General features: G+C 40.1%; 1 protein-coding gene across 4 annotated transcripts in view; it reads left to right on the forward strand.

The window, feature by feature from the left end:
- LOC103175195 (RAS guanyl-releasing protein 1) overlaps nucleotides 1-20,479 on the forward strand; it is a 63,734-nt gene that overhangs the window by 41,905 nt on the left and 1,350 nt on the right. For 3 of the 4 annotated variants that reach the window (XM_007888057.2, XM_007888054.2, XM_007888058.2), the window contains exons 3-16: nucleotides 25-130; nucleotides 3,350-3,412; nucleotides 6,722-6,853; nucleotides 7,418-7,571; nucleotides 8,927-9,100; nucleotides 10,165-10,281; nucleotides 13,692-13,967; nucleotides 15,561-15,641; nucleotides 16,396-16,500; nucleotides 17,313-17,422; nucleotides 18,499-18,643; nucleotides 19,260-19,296; nucleotides 19,542-19,682; nucleotides 19,921-20,294. In XM_007888057.2, the coding sequence (XP_007886248.1) occupies nucleotides 25-130; nucleotides 3,350-3,412; nucleotides 6,722-6,853; nucleotides 7,418-7,571; nucleotides 8,927-9,100; nucleotides 10,165-10,281; nucleotides 13,692-13,967; nucleotides 15,561-15,641; nucleotides 16,396-16,500; nucleotides 17,313-17,422; nucleotides 18,499-18,643; nucleotides 19,260-19,296; nucleotides 19,542-19,682; nucleotides 19,921-20,294 (2,015 nt within the window). Of the gene's footprint in view, nucleotides 1-24; nucleotides 131-168; nucleotides 207-3,321; nucleotides 3,413-6,721; nucleotides 6,854-7,417; nucleotides 7,572-8,926; nucleotides 9,101-10,164; nucleotides 10,282-13,691; nucleotides 13,968-15,560; nucleotides 15,642-16,395; nucleotides 16,501-17,312; nucleotides 17,423-18,498; nucleotides 18,644-19,259; nucleotides 19,297-19,541; nucleotides 19,683-19,920; nucleotides 20,295-20,479 lie in introns of those variants that run through there. The other variant, XM_007888056.2, reaches the window with a different exon arrangement.

Below are 20,479 nucleotides of genomic sequence, written 5' to 3' on the forward strand. Positions count from 1 at the left end.
AATTTTCCACTTCTTATTATGCAGATGCAGACGGGAACTTGTGTCGAAGCAGCTACCTGTTGCATGTGACTCTCACCATGCACCGCTTCACCATGTCATCTACCGAGTTACTGCAGAAACTCATCACACTATATCCTTTCATTGGGAGAGTCAATCTCACTGATAAACAGATGACACCACTGGAGTGTAATGAAACCATCTGGATGGTAAAGCACAAATGTTAAACAGACCAGGATCGCTTTGTCCGCAGAAGAAGCTGCTTTTTAATTCATGATTGCTCAGTTTGGTTTTTCAGAGGTGAAATCCAAGGCTGGCATTGAATTGCCCTGTTCTTGTCAAAGAAAAAAAGCAAACTTAAATTAATTTTAAAAAATGAACACAGCACAAAACAAGTTATACGGCAGTTATATTTATTTGGGGTGTATTTTACTCATGACATTTTCACATGCAAAACCAGGATGAATACATCTTAAATGAAACAAGCATTTGTGTTTTGGCTGAAAATATGTTTTTAATGTGTACCCTTTCTTATGATAAATATGCTTATGAGGAGCTAATTGATATCCCTGCATTATTAAGAATTTTTTTTACATATTTTTGTGATTTAACTAAAGTACTAAATCTCTCAGAAAAATATAGGTCATTCATTTCATGGCTTTGTGCAAATTGGCTGCTGCATTTGTCTACAAACAGTTAGTGCACTCGATAGTAAATTTTGTGAAGTGCTTCAAACTGTTTTCGAGATGACTATATGATAATGCACTCTATCAAATGTTAGGAGTATTATTACTGAGTAAACAATGTTCCAATATGACTGTTTCATGAAGAACAGATAAATCAAATATTGTGCTATTGGATCTGGTTAAATTCATTCTGTTCTGTGAAATATGGTTGATTTTAATTTACTATGAATTCTATCAAATGTGCACAAAGGATTAGAGCTCCTCATTTTTATGTGCTAATCCATTAATTGCCTAGAGTAATGTATCAATTTAAGATGTCATCACTCGCGAAGCAGACAGTCTACTAAATGCAAACATTATTTTATATAGGCTAGGTAATACAATCTTAAGGGGGGGGTGAAAGAACAGAGAGACCTGGGGGTTCAGGTAAATTAATCCTTGAAGGGGCAGGACAGGTAGATAAGGCTGTAAAAAGGGCATAGGGGATACTAGGCTTTATAAACAGGGGCATAGAGTACAAGAGTCAGGAGGTTATGATTAACCTATATAAAACACTGATTAGGCGTCAGTTAAAATACTGCGCCCAGTTCTGGGCACCACACTATAGGAAGGATGTTAAGGCACTGGAAAGGGTGCAGAGGAGATTTACAAGAATGGTACCAGGAATGAGGGACCTCGATTATGAGGGAAGGCTAGAGAGGCTGGGATTATTCTCATTGGAGCAGAGAAGGTTACGAGGAGACCTAATAGAGGTCTTCAAAATCATGAGGGGTTTGATAGGTTAGAAAGAGAAAAACTGTTTCCACTGGTGGGTGTTTCGGTGACTCGAGGTCACAGATTTAAAATAGTATCTAAAAGAAGCAGAGGGGAGGTGAGAAGAAATTTTTCATGCAGCGAGTTGTTCGAATCTGGAACGCATTGCCTGAAAGGGTGGTCGAGGCCAATTCAATAACTAATTTTAAAAACGCAGTGGATGGGTATTTGACGAGGACGGGTTTGCAGGGTTATGGGGAAAGGGCTGGGGAGTGGGATTGACATTACATTGCTCTTTTCAAAGAGCTGGCACAGACTCGATGGGCCGAATGGCCTCTTTTTGTGCTGTACGATTCTATGATTCTATTATATTATTGCACCCCTCCATGATATCTTTTTATTGCAAACGAAACAGCAACTTTTAAGACATTTTCTTTTGCTTGATATGATCGGGTGTGAATAAAACTGGAGAAATAGAAGTATTAGACAGATTCATTAATATAGGCATTACTGGGGAAGCACAATAGTTTTTATGAAGTCTGCAGTGAAAATCACGATAGTTTTTATGTAGTCTTCAGTGTAAATCATGCATATTTAATCCAAACTACATATTCCTTGGGTGCCAAGGTAAGAATGTCAAACAACTTGGATATCCTCCTGACATGAATTAAATGTAAATTCGTACTCTATATAGACCCACAAGCACGCACATACGATTCAAAATGGCCTACAATTACTTTACAAAGTATCAATTTATCATATGGTAACTTATTCGATATTTTCTCAAGCTTCAAAATAAAAAACACACACTTTGTACCTCGGCAGATCAAACACCTGTTGTAAAACTACTTAGATAGAAATAATGAAAGCATGTTCTCAAGCATAAGTTTCAATGCAAGCAGAGACTAATAATGCAATGCAAGGCTTGACGTAAATCTTAAAGCTAAATTCTAATTAATAACTTTCTCACATATGGATAACCATATTCACATTAGGATAACCTCTCCGAGAGTTTCACAGTGAGAGGGGTTGAATGTTGAGCGAGGGAAAGGAGGGAGAGTGGTCCTTAGGCACGGTCAGAGTGCTAGGTTTTTAGTGGAGGTTAAATACAGATAGAGAGGGGATAAAGGGAGGGAGTTCCAGACGTTAGGGGTTTAGTAGTTGATGATTTGGCCACCAATAGCAGCGTAGAGGGGTCAGGGGATGTGCAACATGCTTGAGTTAGCCAAGTGGAGGTAAGCAAAGCAGTGGGGTTGGAGGAGACCACAGAGATAGGGTGGTGCTAGGGTATGAAGGGTGTCAATTCAATTTGCTCGGTGGCTAAATGCTAAAAGGTGTGTTCTAAGTTATTGCAACACTGGCGTGTAGCTTATTTCCTGCCCAAAGATTAAGGGGGAAGTGGCAGACTCAACCCTGCAGCAGAACAACAACAAATCATCAAAGCTTGAACAGCAGAGCTAATATGACTAATTACAAAATTGATCCCCAATACCAATAAATAGAATCCACTTTAGTCCTTATGAATCATAAATGCCATTGGAACAATTCGCTTTAATCATAGATAAAAGCTGTGACCTGGTAAAGTATTGATTTTTTTAAAAATCATTTCATTTTTCTGCTTGTATATACATTTTGATGGCTATTGGAAGTGTGAAATTGTAATTTAGGAAACTTCCATCAGTCCTAGAGGATGAGCTGAAGTTTATCTTCTAGGATCTAGATCACTAGATGACATGTTTAAGACCCTACATAGCCATGATGGAATCTTAAAAACTCTCCTTTTCCAGCAGTGGGCTGCACAGAGGAAAAAACATGAGCGTTGCCAATCGAGCTGGTCTCAATAAAAGTGAGGCACAATTTAAACTGTGATTTGTGGATGTTTCAGATTTGACGTTTTCTTAACTGTGACCTACATATCAGAGTGCTTTACAAGACAACAGTGCACCATCCTGCTTGAAGATCTGTTACTTTATAAGGTAAGGCTTTTCCTGGAAATAGCAACCAAATGTGTGACAAGACAAAAACAGATCGACTTCCTGCAGCTGCGCAGGTCATTCTGTGTTTCAATTTGAAACAAAACTTGGTTCAAGTTTTTGCATGGAACACATAAAAAGTATCTAATTGTGCACACTGAATGTTTTCTTCAATCGCAAATGAACACGATTTATGCTACTTGGTATGGCCCAGTGTAGTGCTGTTAATTCATGAAACATAGATTTTTTTTAGTACAGAAGGAGTTGCCAAGAAGGGTGGTTGAAGCCAGGACACTGGATTTATTTAAAAACAAAGCTGGATGACGCTGTGGTAAGAGGACTGTAGGGCAAGTGTTCTAGAAAGATAAGGTTGGATTTCGTCATCCAAACGTTCTTGTATTCTTGTTAGACCACTTGCCCACTGTGCCTTTATAAAAGAGCTATCCATTTATATTTTATCTTAAAAAAGCTGTATAAATGCAAGTTGTTGCTCAACTTTCTTTTTAAAAGAATCAGCAGATTGAACAGTGATTGATGTTGATGTGGCTGCTTGGAATGCATAATGTGAATGTTATAGCAGCCTTTATAGTGTTGACATATCCAAATAGTGTTCAGTGCTTTGTATAGGTTTACAGTGGGGGCCAAAATGGAAACAACACAACAAAATTACATTTATGGACCGCCTTTCACGTCGGGAGGACGTCCCAAGGCGCTGGACAGTCAGGGGTCAGGACCTGAGCATGGGGGAGGGGTGGGGTAGGGGTGAGGGAAGGCAGAGATGTGGGAAGGCAACTGAAGGCACAATCGAAGAGGAGGGTCTTGAGACTGGCCTTGAAGGAGGCAATGGAGGAAGTGAGGCGACGTGATGGAGTTCCAGAGGGTGGAGACAGAGAGGCTGAAAGCCTAGCCACCGATGGTAGGGTGGGTCGGGCGGGGGACATGGAGCAGGCCAGAGCCCACTGAATGGAGGGCAGGTTGGTAGGGAGTCAGCAGGTCAGAGAGTTAGGAGGGGGCAAGGCCATGGATGGCCTTGAAAGTGAAGACGAGGATCTTGAATTCAATCCTCTGAGGGATGCGGAGCCAGTGGAGTTGGGCGAGGGTGGGAGTGATGGGGTCACGGAGCCTGGTGAGCGAGAGAACGTGAGCTGCAGAGTTTTGGATGATCTGCAGCTTTTGAAGGGAAGAGCTGGGAAGGCTGACGAGAGGGGAGTTTCCATAATTGAGCCTTGATGTGATGAATGCGTGGGTGAGGGTTTCGGCAGCCTGAGGGGTGAGGCAGTGGCGGAGTCTGGCAATGTTGCGGAGGTGGTGGTGGGCAGTGCCGGTCATGGCGTGGATGTGGAGGGAGAAAGTAACAGTTCAGGGTCGAACAAGATACCCAGGTTCCTGACTGGCTTAGTGAGGTTGAGTGTGCAGCCGTGGAGGCTGATGCTGCCAGCGCCTGAGGTGCGGAGGCGCTGGCCGGAGCCAATCAGGAGGGCCTCGGTCTTGCTGACGTTAAGTTGGAGAAAGTTGGCCCTCGTCCAGGACTTGATGTCGGACAGGCAGTCGGTCAGGACGCCAGTAATCCTGGAGTTGAGGGTGGAGGTAGAGAAATAGAGGTGGGTGTCATCCGCATACATGTGGAAATTTACCCTATGTCTGTGAATGATGTCACCAAGCGAGAGCATGTAGAGGGTGAAGAGGAGGGGACCGAGGACAGAGCCCTGAGGAATGCTGCGTGAGACAGTGCAGGGGCTGGAGGAGAAGCCGCTTGTAGAGACGAGTGGAGGAGGTGTGAAAGGTAGAACCTGAACCAGTCAAGGACAGAACCTTGAAGATTGAGGTTGGAGAAGAGGTGGTGGAGGAGGATTGAGTGGTCCACAGTATCAAAGGCGGCGGATAAGACGAAGAAGCAGAGAGCGCCCTGGTCACACATGGTCATTTGCCTACCATTTGCCTATTTGCCTATTTATCAATACACTTGTTGGTATATCCTGTGAGCACTTTTGTGACAACAACAACAACAACAAGATTCCATTTATAAAGCGCCTTTCACGTCAGGAGGACGTCCCAAGGCGCTGCACAGTTGGGTCATGACCCGAGCAGGGGGGAAATGGTCAGGGTGAGGGGAGGGAGCGAGGAGGGGGGAAATGGTCAGGGTGAGGGGAGGGTTGGGAGGGAGCGAGAAGGGGGAAGAGAGTCAAGAGGGGAGCTGAAGGCACGGTCAAAGAGAAAGGTTTTGAGACCGGCCTTGAAGGAGGAAAGGGAGGAAGCAAGGCGAAGGCACTGGGGGATAGAGTTCCAGAGCCTCGGGGCTGAGAGGCTGAAGGCCCGACCACCAATGGTAGGGACAACATCCCGATGTGAAAGGTGCTGTATCAAATGCAGGAATTATTATTTTGTCTTCAGGTAACTTTGTATAAATAATAATAATAATAATAATATAAATAATCCTTGCATTTGATATAGCGCTTTTCACGTCGGGAGGACGTCCCAAAGCGCTTTTGTGAAAGGCGCTTTATAAATATGTTTCTATTGTGGGCAGTTGGTGGCAGACCTTGATTGTATTCCCAGCAAATGACAATGTGATGTAGCAAACGGAAATTATCTGGAAAATCTCACCTGTTGAGCTAGAACATGATCTGCACAGACTTTGAACCACACCCTTGTCTGTTCCAAGTAACCACATGCATAAGAGCAGTGACAGATAACATCTGCCTGTAATGCTGGATTGAAATTCTACTTAATGTTTCAATTATGCTGCACCTTTTGTGACATTTGAGTTTGATTTTCACAAACTCATAGAGAATAATCCAGTATAGATCAGGTTTGAGGTACACATAATCACCATGCTATGTGCAATGGAATCAAGATTGCCATGTCCATTTTGAAGCTATAATTTACAACAGTGATCCTTACATTTGGTACATCAGGAGAATGTTTCAAAGCGCTTCACAAGATATACAGTAAAATGGACTGACTGTAACCATGGGTGGGTTTTATCTTAAAACCATGGGTGGGTTGTCTGTAAAGATGAAATGAAACGGGCTTCAAAAGTCTCTTGTGACACTGTTTTGGCAAAAGATAAAATGATTGACAAGCACTGTTTGAGGAGATGACTGTGTTAAAAACTTAAACATTTCAATATGGAATCGGGGACTTTTAGTTTGATCGCAAAATCAGTTTCAACCTTGCCATTTCGTTGGGGAGGCTTTGGAAGGCAGGTAAGGAAAGAAATAGTCAGTACACCTTAATGAGTGGACACAATGTTCCAAAATAAATGGGCCACTGTTGAACTGAGAGTTGATTTCACTGTTTCTGTATTGCCAGGTACTGGATAACGGAGTTTTGGATTATGTTTAAAATGGACAACAGTTTGTCAGAAGCTATGGAACAATTTCAACAACTGGTGAGAGAGAATGGTGAAGAGTGCCACTCCCGCTTTATCGACACCTCACAACTGTAAGAGAAACCCACTTTCTATTCTCCCCAAAAAACAGTTCTACCTATTCACATCTGATGTACAGTGTTAGGCTTTGACGCTCAGGAAAGGAGAGATGAGAATAAGGGACAGAAATTCAAGTTTTTTTTCAGATAAAGTCACTTTAAAAGCCTCAGCCTCATTTAGGCAGCAGATACAGTGTGGGCAAAGAGGGAGTGTGGACATGTGTAAAGGGTTGGAGTTTGTAAAAAGGTTCAGATGACAACAAAAAGATATGAAAACCTCTGAACCCTTATAGCCCACAATTTGTGCCAGCAATGAATCATACTTACTTGTAATAGACAGTGGTCAGGCTGGTTTAATTCTTCTAAGGCTTCTTATATTGTGACTGTGAGGTCAATCACCTTCCACTATAAGGGTGCTGGAGATAACGATGACGGTAAGTCTGAAGGCGCATGAGCTCAGGAAACTACACAGACACTATTACCCAGTGATATTATCAATTGTTTATGGTGTTCAGTCTGACGAGGGTAATATTTTTAAGAATGGATTTGTAAAGGGTTCACTGCGTTTCTCCCCCACAGTAATGCCCACGACTGGTCGAGGAAGCTCACTCAGAGGATAAAACCGAACAGCAGTAAGAAGCGTAAAGTTTCCCTCCTGTTTGACCACCTGGAGCCAGGGGAGCTGGCCGAGCACCTCAGCTACCTCGAGTTCAAGTCCTTCCGCAGGATTTCAGTAAGTGCACTTTACATCACCTCACATACCATTATATCAGACTCTCAGGGAGAAGATGCTGGGATCAGCTATGCCATTGAAACAACAATGGGGTTTTCAGGCCTGACATTCCACCTTCTCCTAGCCTGGAAGATTATTTTGTCTTAATATTTAGGATCATGTAGGCTTGTGAAAGATTCTTAAATTCAGCCTTAATTTGGAAACTGGTTGTTTTTAACGACTGCAATAAACTATCCTCCAAATTCTGACAAAATTTAAGAACTTGCAAGTATTCAGGCTAAGACTAGGTGGAATTTCGAATCAACCAAATCTGATGATTTCAAATGATGACTTCTTGATAAGGGATCCTAAGGGTTCAAATAGGGTTTGCTGTAGAGGTAATTGGAAGTGTGTCATGCTAGCTCATCTCTCAGAATGGATTAGGTCTCATTTTGGTATCTGAAGAGTATCCAACCCAAACCAAGTGTCATGCTCTGCACTCGCAGTTAAATGATACTATTCCGACATTCTGACAGCTATTGTTTGGAGAAATTGGTCAAATCAAAGTTACCTTCATCAAATATTACAATAATTACATTGTTCCCGGCCAATCATACAACTCTTTTCACCTCAATACCCCTCATTCCCACGCCTATATTTGATGAATTTCCATTATTTTTAATGTGAATCAACAGCAATTTGAGATTTCAAGTGGCATTGTTGTTTAAGAGGTACTTCACAGTGCTTGGCAACACTGTGCATCTACTGATGTCTCAAGTGGATAACAGCATCAGGATGCCTCGTGCATTGTAAAGAATATACATTCCAAAAATCCAAAGAACAGAATTCTATTATCCTGAGCATGTCCGCTTCTGATGCCCTGAAATAGATGCATTATTCATTAGCTTAAAGTGTTGTGTTTATGCTGCCTCACAGTGTGCAATGAGGGCTTCACAGAATACACTGTAAAGTGAATTGACTGTATATTTTGTGGGCAAAACGCAGCAGCCAATTGCACACAGCAGTGTCCCACAAACAGTCGTGGATTGAGTGACCAATCTATATATTTTTTAAGGAATTATTACCCCCGGAAAAGTGATCCGCCAATCGACTAACAACTGGGTTCCTACTTACTACTAGTTAAACAGAGGCGTGTGAAGTAAAGAAACTTGCGCAAAGTTTCAACCTACTGGGAATCGAACCCGGGTCTCTCGCTTGCGAGGCGAGCGCTCTAACTACTGAGCTAGAGGACTCCATGGGACTGCTATATCAAAAGCAAAGATTATTTTATTGTTAAATCAAAGCATTTTGCTTGAGATGCACACCAATTGGAAATGCTGGTCTGCAGAATGCATTGCTTACTATGTTTTGTCCAGTTTTCAGATTATCAGAACTACATCATGAGCAGCTGTGTAAAGGACAACCCCACAATGGAGCGTTCAGTTGCTTTGTGTAATGGTATCTCACAATGGGTTCAGCTCATGGTTCTCAGCAGACCTACCCCACAGCTTCGTGCAGAGGTCTTCACCAAGTTTATTCTCGTCGCCCAGGTATGGGTTTGAAACGTTTTCTTACTTTAGGCTGTCACGTTAACCTTTTGGTCAAATTAGTAATTACTGGTATCTTGCACCAAAAATAATCACAGCATGTTGTGAATATACAGTAGATTATTGTTGACATTGTTTTTCATGATACAAAATAAAAAATGCAATACACCCGTCATTTTTTATTGTCTGTTCCCAAGATATATGTTATAGTGGAGACTTTCCGAATTGAACTTTTCAGTGTTATGAAAAGGATAGCAAGGTTGATATGGACAAATTATTCACTACAGTGAAGGGTTTAAATGCCACGGTACAGATAAAAAATAGCAAGTAAGGTGCAAATCCAAGTGGAACTTTAATACAAAGGGTCACATACAAATACACAATTAATATACTTCCCAGAAAAACTCTGAAGTACTTTAAGATATTCGGCAGTATATCAAACATAAGATTTTTTAAAAATGGATACGCAAGTTGCAGCAAATAATATAAATGGGTTAAAGAACAAACTAGGTGAGAAAAAACATATGGAATTGAGAATCAAACAGTGGAAACACTCATTGGACCTAAAAGGCTTTTTTTTCCCCCTGTTGTTAAACAATTTATGTTCTTATGATAGGTTTGACAGAAAGTCAGAAAAATCTGGAATGCAAAATGATTTCATTCAGTTGCATTCTTGAGTGCCCGAGGCAGTGAGAAGCTAACTTGCCATACCAGCGGAATTCATTTAGTAGCATGTGAAGCAATCATTTTTCATGTAAATGCCAATATGTTATGTCTGAACACTTGCATCAATTTTGAAATCCAGAACCATGACTAGGAATTATAAGTATAGGTGTGAGAACACAACACATGATGCAAAACACTCTGAATAACACTGAAAAGTTCAATTCGGAAAGTCTCCACGATAACAAAAGATTACAAGTTTTAAACAAATTCTGCAATGCTGTTGTAACTCAGGTTGGAGGTGTTAATTATGGTGTGTGGTGCAGTCAATGTAAATCATTCCTTGTAAATTATCCTGGTTTCACTGATTCAACATTCTAACGTTCATCTCCTATCCCTCACAGAAACTCCAGCAGCTGCAGAACTTTAATACACTAATGGCAGTGGTGGGAGGTTTGTGTCACAGCTCAATCTCCAGACTCAAAGAAACAAGCGCATGTGTCCCTCATGAAGTTAATAAGGTCAGTACCTTTCTACAGCATCTATCGTCCTTTATGCAGGCCCTTTTTCATGGTGGCTGAGGCACGGCAAGGTCATTTACAGTACATAAAACTGAATTTGGGACACATGATCCAACCCAAAAGTATTGTTCCCATGTAAACATGTCACTTTAAATGAAAGTCACTCACTATGAGCTGTGGTATAAAGAGACATTTCCTGGGTCAGTCAACACCGCATGAAGGAATTGAAGTTCACAGGCTCTGGGCTGGGACTGGGGAACCTCATAAGCTACCAATCAATTGGGAATCAATAAAAAGCAACAAGTAGCAACTCTTCCAGAAAATCAATTTGTAATGATTGAAATGTGTGGGTTGAGGTGCATCTATTAGTTGCAGCACAAAGAGTGTAAACGGGTACTAAATGACATTACTGAGTAGGCGGACTGTGTTTATGTTCTTCCCCTTTATATCTGTGCATATATTCTAGCAAAATTAGTTAGCAAAATCCCCAGACCAAATATACTCCTTGTGAAAATGACACCTTAGTTAAGATTAGAATAGTTCCATTAAGTGTCATCTATTGTTTTCATCTTTTACATCCGATTTACACCAAAAGATTAAAATATGGGACTACAGACAGACAGATAAACACTATTAAAAGGAAAATTTTGGGATTACATTTAATGTCGATTCAGATTGAATTTGCTCACTCTGGTAATTTATATTCTTACTTCTCTGAAGCACTGTATCAAGTGGTAGTACTTTGTTCTTAAAATAATATTTTAGTGTAACTATTACCACTAATGTTACCAGTAACAAATCTGCAGGAATCTAGAATAAGATTAAGTTCAAAGTCACACATTTGTAATCTTGTTATCAGCCAACAACGAGAAGAGATTTCACGCCATCTCCCTGCTTCTGTGGTGAAAGAACAGTGCGGCAGCTAATTACTGTTTCATTGCCAGAAGTCTGTGGGCAAAGCATTGTTGGGCAGCGGCAGTTCAAATTAGATTCTCAAGAATAATCACTCAATAATAAATTAGAGAACAATTATAATCATTGCATTGGAGCTGGTTTTGGTTTAAACTGGCCTTGAGAGATCAGATGTTTGCTTTGACTAAGCATTGAAGCAATTGGTCCAAATTTGAACACCTGCATTTGAGAAGAAAGTGACTTAAATTCATAGAGTTTTTGAGAACGTTTAGTAAGAAAAACAAGCTGCTTCCTCCAGATAGACCTCAGCAAGGCTTCAAAGTCAAGACAGGAATCTGTGTGGCTCTGAGCTCCACCCTAGCCCCACGTATCTTATTGCCTCTGTCTTTCTTTCTCCTTAGCTTCCTAATGCAAAAAGGAACATATTTTACCTATCACTGATAAAAGGCTTGTAGATTTGCAATGCTGAATGTTGCAATGTGGGGAAAAAGCCAGTACAGTATATAATAATACAAAACATTTTATAATGTTCTTGGGGAAAAAAAGATGTAACTTATCATTCCTGTCCAGAAACAATGCTTTAGTATTTGTGATGGTTGGTTGGAGATTTGTAAATGACTTCTGAAAGAGAATTACTCAAATGCAACCTTCTTCATTTTACAAAAGCATGTTGTAAGTCAAACTTAGACAGTTACAAATATGAAGCCAATTCAAGGTAGCTGTCGTCTTCCATAACTTTTGGTCATATTTTTTAACTTTCAAAATATACTTTTTGAGAACAGTACGAGATGGAAAATTACAGCTGCCGCTCTGTTGGACTGGCTTTCATGCCCACAGCCGTCACTGCCTGTACTATACTATGTTTCAACCCCTTTAAAGCATATATTTTGGAACCTGTGGCAGACATTCACTACTTGACGTCAGCCCAGCATTTTCATTGTGCTTTACAACAAAAAGAAATGAAGTTAGCTTTAACTTAAACTTAAGCAAATTAAAATTCAATATCCCAGGATATTCTTAACAGAAAAAGCAGTGGAGCTGAAGGTCTTCTTTACAATCTCAGCTATTCTGAGCGGCAATTCTTTCAGTGCAATGACTGTCATTACTCATTGTTAAGTGTAATTTGAGCATCAGTGGGTGCATTAGACTGTCTTTAAAGACATATTTCACCAAATAAAGTCACAAAGGTAAGCTTTAACCATTTCAATTGGCTTAAGCTGAAAATAACCAGAACGGTAATTAGCTATACTGCAAATCTGGACTACCATTGGCAACATCTTTAAAATGTGGAAGGCAGGAGTGAGCTATCTCTGTTTAGCAGAAAAGGATCTCTTGGAACCATTTAGGAAATAAGGACTCAGTTGGTGAAGTGATATGATGGCTGTCTGGCACAATCCTGCTAATTCATGGCCCTAAGCAATTGAGACATTTTTACATTTGTGTGGTTTGAAGAAAATGTAGTGAAATGGCATCTGCTTTCCTGCTTTATTTCCTTGTAATGTTCTGGGGCACGATATGAGTATGAAATCTGCAGTTGGACCATGTACTGCTTAACTTGCTGTTAGGTACCCCGTTGCTTTTGTTGCTCTAAATATTTCTGGAAAAACCCGACGTCTCTTGTCTCTACCGACAATCACTTGCTGTGGTTGGTTAGTATCAAACATGGCTAACTTTTGACAATTTTTTTTTACAGAGCAAATTGAAATCACATATTGGGAAAGAGCCCAGTCAGTACCTGGCACTGATATGAATCAGGCAAAAATGTACTAGCTTCTTAACTGAAAGATTTATAAAGAAAGATTTATCTGATGCCACGTATAACTGCTACTGTTGGCATCACCATCTCCGAAGGAGTACCTGAATCTCTGGTTTTCTCCCTCCACTGGTGACCATTTTCTTCTGGTCACTAATGCACTATTATACGATAGTTTATAAATTAACACTGGTGGCTGTGTTATTACTCTAGGCACAGTATACTTTTGCTAACTTTATTAAAATAATAATAATCCTTGCATTTGATACAGTGCCTTATCACGTCTTCTAAAAGTCTCAAAGCACTTCATTGACTGTATATTTTGTGGGTGAAACGTGGCGGCCGATTGCACAAAGCAGTGTCCCACAAACAGTTATGGATTAAGTGACCAAATTATTATTTGGTATAAAATAAGGTTAATTAAAATAAAATCTAGTAACGTAAAATAATGTGATGCTCAGAAGCATTTAAAAAATATATATTTTCGTTTGTGAAAGGAAGCAATATGGTAGCATTTATTCCATTGAATAAAAAGAGTTATTTTTCTTATATCATCGCATCAGGTCAATGCATTTCAACTGCCAACTTAAATTGCCTATCTTGCTGAAAGTGCAATAACCCTTTATTTGCTTGCAACGTTTGCTATTTTCCATCAAAGGAAACTGTTCAAAGGAAAAGGTCTATGGTTAAAGCAAAGTAAGTGCAGTCAAGATCACGGTTTGTAATGCTGCATTTTGCACTGTAGGTGATGACTGAAATGACAGAGCTGCTTTCCTCCAGTGGAAATTACAACAACTATCGTCGGGTGTACAGTGAGTGCACAGGATTCAAGATTCCTATTCTGGGTGTCCACCTGAAAGATCTTATCTCATTACACGAGGCCCTGCCGGACTATGTTGAAGATACCAAGATAAATGTAAACAAGCTTCAGACTCTCTACAACCACATCAATGAGCTTGTCCAGCTTCAGAACACTGCGCCCCCTCTGGAAGCAAACAAAGACCTAGTGCACCTGCTCACGGTACGTTTAAACCTTACAACGTCAGTGTCTGTACACATCTGCTAATACAGTTCTTAGACCAGGTCTAGTAGGAATCAGGATCTTCCCAAGAGGGATAAGAATAAGTGCCAGCATTTCCAAAAGTGACACAATTAAATGACTGCAAAGTGCTTTGAGACACTTTAATAATAATAATAATTCTTGCATTTGATATAGCGCTTTTCACGTCGGAAGGACGTCCCAAAGCGCTTCACAGAACACACTGTAAAGTGAATTGACTGTATATTTGTGGGTGAACGCGGCAGCCAATTGCGCACAGCAATGTCCCACAAACAGTCGTAGATTGAAAATGACCAATTTATTATTGTTTTGTTTTTTGGAGGAATTATTATTAGGCTCTGTGTGGAGTAAGGAAACTTGCCCAAGGTTTCGCCCTCTGCCTGGAATTGAACTCAGGTCTCTCGCTTGCAAAGCGAGTGCTCTAACCACTGAGCTACAGGACTCCACTTTAACGCTGTAAGCACTGTAGAATGCAAAATCTTTCTTCTTATAAATTTGGTCAACGTACACATGCAGGACATGAGCTGAGCACATGTGGTTAAGGTGTTGAAAATAATAGAGGTCCTCATGTGAATGAAAACATTTGGATTAAATGGTTGATTCCCATCCAAAAAAATAAATCTGTAACACATCCCGAAATGATACTCTGATCTCCTTCAGAGAGCTGGTTCAGCACTTCTTTGTGATAGATTCTGGCTGCTTTATTGAAAGTAGCCATCTTTTATCTCAGGTGCTTTGCCTGAGGTTTCAGAAATGATAGGCAGGGATAGTGGTTCACAAGCTACTGTTTAGAAATAGCTGGCCTACAGTTACAACGCATGAACTAGTCACAATCTGAGGTCTGTCTTGCCTGATTGTAATTTTGGTCACAGGAAGTTATTTCTGACTACATGACAGCAGCTGCAGACCACTGAAATACTTTTTTGAGTTTTTGATCTTTCGGAAGGTCTCTTTGGCACCTTTCCCTCCCCTGCCTTCTCTCCAAGTTTAAAAAACAAGATCTTGTAAGACAAATTCTCCTCTTGCTTACAGGAAGGTTTGGGATTCATTCTTCCTGTGCTCAGCTGTACTTGGTCACTGCTGTACCTGAGGCCATCTGAACAAGGGAAGGGGATGCCTCACCATACGATGCTAAACTAGTGCCTTTCCCTCCCATGTTATACACTAGGATGTTGTGTAAAATGTAACTATTTTGTTCTTGAAGCAGTGACTGAGGATACAGTAACGTTAGAGCAGCAGCACACAACAATCAAGTGCTTAAATGTAACAGGGTTATTACAGTCTTGTTCCAGACAATCTGTGTTTTGGCCATTTGTAACATGTACTTTTTCAGTACTATTGTAGGCATGTAAACATTATTTTGAACTATTTTCTGGCTGTGTTTGGCTGGTACTGAGTCCAGCTTCTCACGTACTCCTTTGTGTTTCCGTGAAATAGGCTGTTGCAATATTTAGATAAAATCCACCTTTGCATTTCTGTACGTGACATTGTGAGATCAAGCTATTAAAGCTACTTTGCAACTGCATCTGTAACTGTTTCTCTCTACTCTTACAGCTGTCATTAGACCTTTACTACTCGGAAGATGAAATTTACGAACTTTCATATGCACGGGAGCCACGAAACAATAAAGTTCCAGTAAGCAACTGTTTCTGTCACACAGGTCTAATCTCCCACACTAATTGCCCTGTTGAGACACCCGTAAGATTCTGATTGTACCACTGATAGCTCTATCGAAGTTCGCGATCAGTCGCATTACCTGTAATGGGGAAATTCTAAACACGTCATTTAATTAGATTTGAATCAACTATTTTCGAATGATTGCAGACTGAAGGTACTGTTACTGCTTTAAGAGAAGGGCATATTTATGCTACAGGTTAAAATTAACAAGGAAATGTCTCTGCATTTGGCTTAAATATAACGTCTCTGGTTTCAGCAACCTTTTTGGTTCCAGAGAGCCTTAGGCAGCTGAGCTAACTTCAGTCGTAGGCTCTTTCCATATTTATTTTTTTTAATAAATAGCATATTAGGCAGATTGCTCTGTTCCCCCAAAAATAAGACTCAAACTAGATTGTGACTCAACCGCCAATCGACTCATAAAACTTCAGATTCATTTTTGTTATCCTGTTTAATAATGTTGCTTTTATAGCTCTCTGTATACACGGCATGCTATTTTTTATATTGTCAAGAGATCAAAGCCAACCCAAATTCCAAAGCTGAAAATTACCAAAAATATTTCAGGATGGTAACCAGTACATGGTAGAGATACATATGTCAATGGAGAGAAAATTAGGAAGATAACTGGGCACACAATTTTTAAGAAAATAAACTAAAATATTATTTTATGGAATGTTTCAAATTAAAATGTACCATTGCGATTCCTTCTGAATAGCCAGCAACACCTAGCAAGCCACCCGTGGTCGTGGACTGGGCCACTGCAATATCACCAAAGCCTGACCCCAAGACTATCAGTAAACATGTTCAAAGGATGGTCGATGTAAGTTCTGCACAAGTACAAATGCACAGTTACTATATTTGATAGCAATTGTCTGCAAAGTTGTCGGTGTTTTAGATACTTATAATACTTTTTGTGTTGTTATTCATATTCACTATAAACTTTCTTTTTATTGTTCTAACAAGTTCACTCAGAAAATTCATAAAAGAGTATGCATTCTCCAAATCATGGGGTTCTTCAGATATATCTAATTTCGAGGAAATAAAGATTAAAGCAGGTAGACGTCACCATAAAAGAAAATATACAGAGTCTTGCATCACAAAGATATGCTGGAGAGGCATTGATTTTTTTCAGTCAATGCCAGATGTCTTGATACAAGTAGAAACCTGTCACCATAGCATTTTCCAAACCACCAGAGTTCCATGAAAACCACCTTCACAAGGAAATTTCCATGTCTGGAATGGAGTGCACACTCTCCGAATTGGGACAAACCCTGCTTACCTAATTCCAGAGAATATTAGATGCAGGTTAGCAAGAGTCAAGGCTAGGGGATCCCAGAGTGTGCGTTGGGGGTACTGCTGGAATTTAACCAACTAGAACTGCATAGCTTGCCATTGAAAGCAATGATGTTTCAGTAGATAAATAACAGGTCATTAAGCATTAATCTAAAATATGTAAAAGCTTTCTTAACATCTTGACAGGGCACCGTTGTCCTTTAACACTCGTACAAATTGATTGTTTTGGTTTGCCAAGATAAACTGCCTTCTCATTTTTACTTATTTTTATCATTAGGCTAATTTTCTTTATTAATCCTCATTTTTCCTCCTCTCTCTCGCTCCCTCTCCCAATTCCAGTCTGTCTTTAAGAATTATGACCATGATCAGGATGGCTACATTTCTCAAGAGGAGTTCGAAAAGATTGCTGCCAGCTTTCCATTTTCCTTCTGTGTGATGGATAAAGCTAGGTAGGTGCAGCAATTTCTGAATGGTGTTGAAAGTATTATAATTGTGAGACTGCATCAGACCGCCATTAACTTTATAGGTCGATATCATGGCTCAAGTGACTTCGCTCCTTGAGATTTATCTGCTCACATCTCTGACAGACGTTTAAATTGATTTACTTCTGTACCATTACTAAATACAGCCTTATGTGACACTTCTCTACTGCCCACATTTGATCATGAGAATGGTTAAGGGTGAAGCTCTGTATTCACCTTTCCTTTTCAATTTGCTCAACAGCACTAAATTACTGAAGTTATTAATCTAGAAATACAGATATGACTCACTATTCTAGATACAAAAATACAAATCTACATGCAAAACAACAAAAACATGTAGATTATCAAAAGCTACTCAGTGAGAAAGATCTAGGTGATCTGGTTAGTACTGAACTAACTCATTATGCAGACAAGAGAACACTCTTCTGGGGTTATATTACTCACAAGCAACAGTGACACTCTTACACTTGAGAAACAAATGCTGAAATACATGGCTTTTAGCAGAATATTTGCTTTTCCCCCCCTGAATTCAAGCACCATCTGTTTAAAAAGATGGTCTAAAAACAGAACAATTATGTTTCATTTGACTTCCTGTAAACAGAAAAGTATCTGACATCATCTTTACTCACACAATGTCTAGGTGAGATAGCACTGGAAATCAACAGCTTGGCAATGCTAATGCTGTCACTGTCAGAGAAAAGCCAAATATATGTGTAAGATACTTTTTAAAATTGAAATATCTCTTACAGGGTAACAAAGTTAATATAGTAGACTATTGTCAAGGCAACAGATGGAGTGCCATATTCTTAGCACACAGCTTCAATATGTATTGCAGCTCTTTGGATGAGTCAATTGCAAGTGAAGTGCTTTTGAGATGTATCTGTGCAATAAGGTGCAATAGAAGTCAAAGGAAAACTGAGCACCGACTAGTTTTAGATCATTCTAAATGGTAACCCATTCATTGCCATTTTGAAAAATTGTTTTCACTGGGTTCCTGTTTTTCTGTGTTGAATGAGCAGTAATGAGAGATTCCTCATTTTCAGTGAAGGACTAATAAGCAGAGAGGAGATCACGGCTTATTTCATGAGGGCCAGCTCCATCTTCTCAAAGTCGGTCCTAGGCTTTCACCACAATTTCCAAGAGACAACATACATGAAGCCAACCTTCTGTGACAACTGCGCAGGATTTGTAAGTAACTTCCACCTTGCCCAATCTTTACCCATCTTCACATCGCACCTGAAGACTTTACACTTTTACCTTGCCTAAGGTCACCTCTCCCTTCTCCCGAGTTTAGCATCAATCTCCACTTTTGTTCAGCCCTCCAAAACGCTACCCAGCGTGAAGGATTGATAATATAATTGCAAGAAGTTGTTATTGTGGATTCAAGTCCTCTGGTATGTCGTGAGCCTTGGCAGGCCACTCGACTGTGGAGAACGTCACAGTTGACCACAACCAATTCCCTCATGCACATCACCAGCAGAGGGTACTGTTGAGGGACCAGGTGCAGGAACTCTGGCTGCTTTGCTTCTTGTTCTCTGGAAGGCTGGGGTCAATTATCCCTCCCTGTCTCGCCTCAGCTAAGATCAACAAACTCATCACAGAGCAGAATTTGAAACACCACTGATTTTTGAATATTCTGTGTAAAATTGTTTTGTAAACGTAACAAAAAAGTAGAAACAGTAAAAGCGTCTATTTAGAAGACGTCCAGTATACACCTTTAGTCCCTTCAATACATCTGTAATATTCTCAAAGCAAACAGTAATTACAAAATGTACTTAATATGATCTACTTTTCTTCGTCTTAGATCTGGGGCGTCATAAAACAAGGATACAGATGTAGAGGTAAATGATTTTTTTTTCCTTTGGATAACCACAAATGTACCGACAAAGGTTTAGTGAATCTCAAGTATGGCTGTGGCAGAGCAATTCAGACAGATCAGCTGGGTTGCTGCATTAATTAGTTCATACAAATTCATAGCAAATGATCTAATTTGTTTCATTAACAAAATCCAGGTTGAGAAATCACTAAATCTGGATCCTCTGAAAAATGCATCGATGTCAAGCAGCTTCATGTTGTCTTTTTACAGATTGTGGCATGAACTGTCACAAGCAATGCAGAGATCTGGTGGTCTTAGAATGCAAAAACAAACCCAAAGCTACATCCACGGATACCAGTCCAATATCAAGCTCCACTCCAACTCCTGCAAGTGCCAAAGGTCACAACACAGGTAGTGTAACATTTCCCACAGTATTTACATAACTGATCTGAATGGTAAGCTTAATTTCAAGGACACTGAAAATCCAGAATTTGAATACTACATAATAATCAGAAAAAAAAGTTCTCTGTGAATGATTCAAAACGCAATATAATTGTACTTGCAATGATGGTTTGTGTTTTGCTTCCCTGCGCTTCATTCATAGAACCTTTCATTTTCTGACAACTTATCATATTAACTTTCCTGGTAGGAGTGGAGGAGGGACCGTTCGGATACTTCAATGGAGAAGCTCACGAGCACTCTGAACGCAAGGACCGGACTTTTGTATTAATGGGTGGCTCAGCCCAGAAGATTTCAGTCAGGTTAAAGCCTACTGTAATAGACAAGGCCTCACAGACTGATTCATCATGGCCCGACACAACTACTCCAGGAAATCAAGCTGCTCCTTCAGCAAGAACGAGGCCATCTGATGCCACTCTGCTGTCCCCAAGCATCCTCCCGTTGTGCCCCAGCCCTGTTCCAAATCGAAAGAGAGCCTGTGCAACGTGGGTAAACAATGCGTCCAATCACAAACCCAAAGAAATTGACTTTACTAAAGAGCATCGGATACATCAACTGGAAAAGGTACAATCATTTTTTTCCATCTTGAATATGCTGATCGAGGGAAGCTTTTAGATTGGGGTTCGTGAGAGATGCTTCAAATGGGGAAAACAAAACAGTCAGAGGCGATTTTAGATTCAAGTGAACAAAGACAAAAAAAAAAATGACTGATCCTGAACAGATCCCGGTCCTCCTGCAAGTTCTGTCTT

The sequence above is a fragment of the Callorhinchus milii genome, unplaced genomic scaffold, assembly GCF_018977255.1.
Source record: "Callorhinchus milii isolate IMCB2004 unplaced genomic scaffold, IMCB_Cmil_1.0 Scaffold9, whole genome shotgun sequence".
Classification (NCBI taxonomy): domain Eukaryota; kingdom Metazoa; phylum Chordata; class Chondrichthyes; order Chimaeriformes; family Callorhinchidae; genus Callorhinchus; species Callorhinchus milii.